A 5,261-nucleotide genomic window follows, 5' to 3' on the forward strand; every position below is an offset into this window, starting at 1 on the left:
TATGTTTTTTTTGTTGAACTGACTTTTTTATCAGTATAAAATGACTTACTTTGACCCTCGTAACAGTTTTTTACTTAAAATCTATTCTATTTGATATTAGTACAGCTACCCTAACTCGCATTTGTTTACTACTTGCATGGTAAATTTTTCCCCATCCTTTAACTTTTAACCTGCTTATGTCTTTGAATTTAAGGTGAGTTTTGTAAACAGCATATGGCTGAATCATGCTTCTTTGGCCATTCTGTCAATCTCTGCCTTCTGACTGCTTTTTTCTTTTAAAGAAACCAGTGATAATGCAGGAATTTCCTCTGCCATTTTGCTATTTTGTCTTTAACCCTCATTACTTTGGTTGATGTCTACTTCCAGATTTATTTGATTTTCTGGATTGTGCCCTTTTCAGTCCCTCCTCATTTCTTTCTTAGTATATTTTTCATGTTTTTTCTTTGTGTTTATTATGGGGCTAAAATTTAACATCCTAAATCTAGAACAATCATATATATTTGTTGATACCAATTTATCTTCTATAGCATACACATACACTGTTCCTATATACCCCCTTTCTCTCACTCTTGTTGTTATCTTTTACGTTGTATGTCCAAAACAGGTGCTAAAATTCAAATGCATTATTTTTATACATTTGCATTTTAGCACCTATAAGAAGTAAGAAGTGGAGTTAAATACCAAAAAATACAATAGTACTGGCACTGTAATTACCCATATGTTCACTTTTACTAGAGATCTTTATTTCTGTATGCCACTTTTGATCCACTGTCTAGTGTCCTTTCCTTTCAGTCCAAAGAACTCTCTTCAGTATTGCTTGTAGGGCAGATCTAGTGGTAATTACCTCCCTCAGCTTTTCAGTTTTTTGTATATCTGGGAATCTCTTAATTTCTCCTTTTTTTCTTTTTTGTAGAAAGAAAGTCTTGCCAGATATAAAATTCTTTGTTGGCAATTGTTTTCTTTCAGCACTTTAAATATTTCATACTACTTACTACTTCATTCTTTCCCCCATGGTTCCTGACAAAAAATTGGAACTTAATCTATTGCTTTTCTCTTACAGCTTTCAGAAACACTCTCCTTGTCCTTGGCATTGGAAATTTGATTACCATGCGTCCAGGTTAGTTCTCTTTGAGTTTATCCTGTTTGGGGCTTGTTGGGCTTCTTGATGTGCATATTCATGTCTTTTGTTAAATTTGGGAAGTTTTCTGTTGTTATATCTTTGAATATTCTTTCTGCCTCTTTCTCTCTTTTCCACTGGGACTCCAATAATGCATATATTGGTATGCTTGATAGTGTCCCACAGGTCTCTTAGGATCTGTTTTTTCCTTTTCATTTTTTTTTTCTTTTTACTCCTCAGCCTGGATCGTTGCAATTGTCTTATCTTTGAAATCACTGATTCTTTTTTCTGCCTCCTCCAATCTGCTGTGGAAAGTATTCAGGGAATTTTTCATTTCAGTTACTGCGTTTAACTCCAGTATTTCCATTTGGTTCCTATTGAGACTCTCAAAGAGATTCTCATACTGTTCATTGTTTTTCTTGTATCTTTTAGTTCTTTCTCTGTGTTTTCCTTTACCTCCATGAGCATATTGAGGATCATTTTTTAAAAGTCTCTGTCTGGTAACTCCAAAGCCTGGACCTCTTCATGGATAGAGTCTGGATTTTTATCTTGTTCCTTTGGATGGGCTATCATTTTTTATTTCTTTGTCTTCTAATCTTTTATTGCCCACTGTAGTATTTAAAGTGTTTAGCATTTAAGGTGTTAACTTTGGAATTTAGTCCCTAAGCTGTCTGTATCCAGCTAGTGATATGACATAGATTTTCTTGAATGCCAGTTGTTAATCAAAAGGGATAAACCAAAGCAAGAAGCACTTTTCACTGTCTTTGCAAATTGACCCTGTGGTGGTCTCCTTCAGAGCCTAGCCCTCCTATCAAGAAGATCATCCAAGGCAAATGTAAAGTACAGGATCCTCCCTGTCTTATCTGAGCCTGCTTGAAGCTGCAGAGCCTGTTTCTTTCCTGGGCTTTTGTTTCTAGAGGCCTTAGGAATTCCCTGTTTACAATTTACAGGAATTTGAGTGAATGCTCCCTCTATTCCCTTTGAAATAGACTTTCACCCCCTCCTGGGTACTCTCTTGAATGACCTAATGCAGGTAGTCCTTTGCCCCAGTTCATTTCAACTTAGTTGTTTTCATACTGTCCCAGCTGTCTGCAAGCCACTGCTCAGCCCTCAGGACGAACAGTGGGAGGGCATGCCTGATGCAAGTTCCAGGCTCAATCTCTCAGACTTCCACCCTATAGATTGGCACCAACATACAAGCACCCCAGTAATTGCACAGGGGCCACTCTGCTCCCTCTGGAAAAGGGCCAGGGACTCATTATTGTAGTGCAAGCTGGTTCACCCCACATTGTGAAGTGGTTGGGGGGTGGGGGCAGCACAGTAAAGGCGCCAGGGGCTTCTTCTATGGCTTTCAAAGATGCGTTTTCTTGATTTGGCACTTGCCAAGTTAATGCTGCCCCTTAACTGTTTTCCCTAGTTTTGAGAAAGGGTACTCTCTTTAAGATTCCTCTGCCACCTTTTCCCCAGGGTGATTGGAACAGTGGCTGACCTCAGAGCTGGCAACCAGTGATCTGAAGTAACTAAGCAAAAGTAGTGATGTGATCAGACAAACACAATCCTGAGGTTTGGAGGACTAGGTCTCTATGTCCACCCCGGCACCAGCAAGCTGAGTCAGGAGCCTGAGCTTTGGTTCCCACTGCTGCCCACCTGGGGGGTGGTAGCTGCTGCAGGAAGGGTGAACTCACTGGTATTTACTGCAATTTACTAGCCTCTTCCTTCTGCTCCTCCCTGGATGCCACTGTGTTTCCTGAGAAATCTGGAGTTTCAAATAGTTGAGTCAACCAGTCCCTGCCAGTTCAATAGTTGTTTTGGTGGAGGGAAGGATTTCTTGAGCTTTCTACTCTGCCATCTTCACAGGATCCTCCAAACCTTCATTTTGTGTTGAGTTTTAAGAGCTCTTTATGGATTCTGAATACTAGATCTTTATCAGATACATGATTTCCAAGTATTCTCTTCTTTTTTTTTTCCATTCTGTAGGCTCTCTTTTCACTCTCTCCATAGTGTCCTTTGATTCACAAATGTTTTTATTTGTGTGTGCGTGTGTGTGTGTTTAATGCTGACAGAGTCCCATGTATCTGTTTTTCTCTTTCCTTGCTCGTGCTTTGGTGTGATGCTCCAGGAAACCATGGCCAGCTCCTCCTCCTCCGGTTTGGCCGCTGCGCTTTCCGGCTCCCGCGCGGCGCGCGCGCCCCCAGCCCCGCGCCCCGCCATGCCCAACATCGTGCTCTTCAGCGGCAGCTCCCACCAGGACCTGTCCCAGCGCGTGGCCGACCGGCTGGGCCTGGAGCTCGGCAAGGTGGTCACCAAGAAGTTCAGCAACCAGGAGACCAGCGTGGAGATCGGCGAGAGCGTGAGGGGCGAGGACGTGTACATCCTGCAGAGCGGCTGCGGGGCCATCAACGACCACCTGATGGAGCTCCTCATCATGATCAACGCCTGCAAGATCGCCTCGTCCGCCAGGGTGACGGCGGTCATCCCCTGTTTCCCCTACGCCCGGCAAGACAAGAAGGACAAGAGCCGCGCCCCGATTTCGGCAAAACTGGTGGCCAACATGCTGTCGGTGGCCGGGGCGGATCACATCATCACCATGGACCTGCACGCCTCTCAGATTCAGGGGTTCTTCGACATCCCCGTGGATAACCTGTACGCGGAACCGGCGGTGGTGCAGTGGATCCGGGAGAACATCGCCGAGTGGAAGCGCTGCATCATCGTCTCCCCCGACGCGGGCGGAGCCAAGAGGGCCACGTCCATCGCGGACCGGCTCAACGTGGGCTTCGCGCTCATCCACAAGGAGAGGAAGAGGGCGAACGAGGTGGACCGCATGGTGCTGGTGGGGGACGTGAAGGGCCGCGTGGCGCTCCTCGTGGACGACATGGCCGACACGTGTGGCGCCGTCTGCCACGCCGCCGACAGGCTGCTCTCGGCCGGGGCCACGCGCGTCTACGCCCTCCTCACGCACGGCGTCTTCTCGGGGCCGGCGATTTCCAGAATCAACAGCGCCGCCTTTGAGGCCGTGGTGGTGACGAACACGATTCCGCAGGAGGACAAGATGGAGCGCTGCTCCAAGATCCAGGTTGTCGATATCTCGATGATTTTGGCAGAAGCGATCCGGAGGACACACAACGGTGAATCGGTGTCTTACCTGTTTAGCCACGTCCCGCTGTAACGCCGGAATGGGAAGTGTCCAGCCAGCCCTGCTCTTGGGCTTTGTCTGTTTTTTAACTTTAGGAATCAACAGTGCTAAATCTGTATCAGTTCTTTGCATATTCTGAGATTCAGTCCACCCCCCCCCACCCCCTTAAAGTTTGACACCGTTTATTTACAGGATTTTTGGGGGGGTGGGAGGGTGAGGAGAATGTGAGTTATTTGCTTTTTAAATGAACGCTCTTAAATGAGAAATGTTTGTGTTCTCTTGACTTATTCTGGCAGGTGACCCTTTTCTTTGTTCTTTCAGTATATAATTGTATTGTGGCAATTCCTAGTTTGTAGATTTCAGGGGTTCCCAGAGATGATTTCTGATTAAAGCCTCGTATGTATTATATGATGATAACACCTGTGGGGACATTTGGAGTAAAACTCAGTGTAGAATTAACCCTTTACTTTTGAGAGAACCTTGGAAAATTTATAATTCTTTGAGTTTTGTTGTTTTTTTTTTAAATTAGTAACCAGGGTTCAAATAAACTACCTTGGTTATTATGCTTAATTTGAAGAAAATTACATTTAGTTGAAATGGCCACTGACAAATTTCTTTTTTTGATAGAGGTTTAGGCACATTGGAGGCAATGTAGCTCAATATAACTTTTATTCCCACTTCTGAAAAACATGTTGTAATTGTCACTTTCCTGAAATTTCATGTCCTAAAATCCTAAAATTGTGTTCAGCAAGAGATGTGACTTAGAAACCGCTTTGCCATGCGGTCTGAGCCATGTTGTCACCCTCCTCTGTATTCCAGATGGAAGTGGAAGGGGCAGCTGATTTCCAGTTCTTTGGGGTATACCTCACATCCTATGGTCTTGTTCTTTTGCATCATAATTTTAGCTATAGCTTTTACTTTTCATTTTTTTCCAATAATTTCATGTTGCGGATTTCCGCCAAAATTAAGACTCCCCTAAATTCCCTTGAATTTATTAGCCGAATCCTTATT

The 5,261-nt window shown here is 44.2% G+C and overlaps 1 protein-coding gene across 1 annotated transcript; it reads left to right on the forward strand.

Annotated features, from left to right (window-relative positions):
* Positions 1 to 1,083: 1,083 nt before the first annotated feature.
* Positions 1,084 to 4,846, forward strand: LOC119518149 (ribose-phosphate pyrophosphokinase 2-like). The gene is made up of 2 exons (XM_037815202.1): positions 1,084 to 1,117; positions 3,237 to 4,846. Exon 2 carries the CDS (start codon positions 3,243 to 3,245, stop codon positions 4,281 to 4,283), a length of 1,041 nt encoding a protein of 346 aa, XP_037671130.1. The 5' UTR covers positions 1,084 to 1,117; positions 3,237 to 3,242; the 3' UTR covers positions 4,284 to 4,846.
* Positions 4,847 to 5,261: the final 415 nt, after the last annotated feature.

Source organism: Choloepus didactylus, chromosome 21 (genome assembly GCF_015220235.1).
Source record: "Choloepus didactylus isolate mChoDid1 chromosome 21, mChoDid1.pri, whole genome shotgun sequence".
NCBI classification, from domain to species: Eukaryota; Metazoa; Chordata; class Mammalia; order Pilosa; family Megalonychidae; genus Choloepus; species Choloepus didactylus.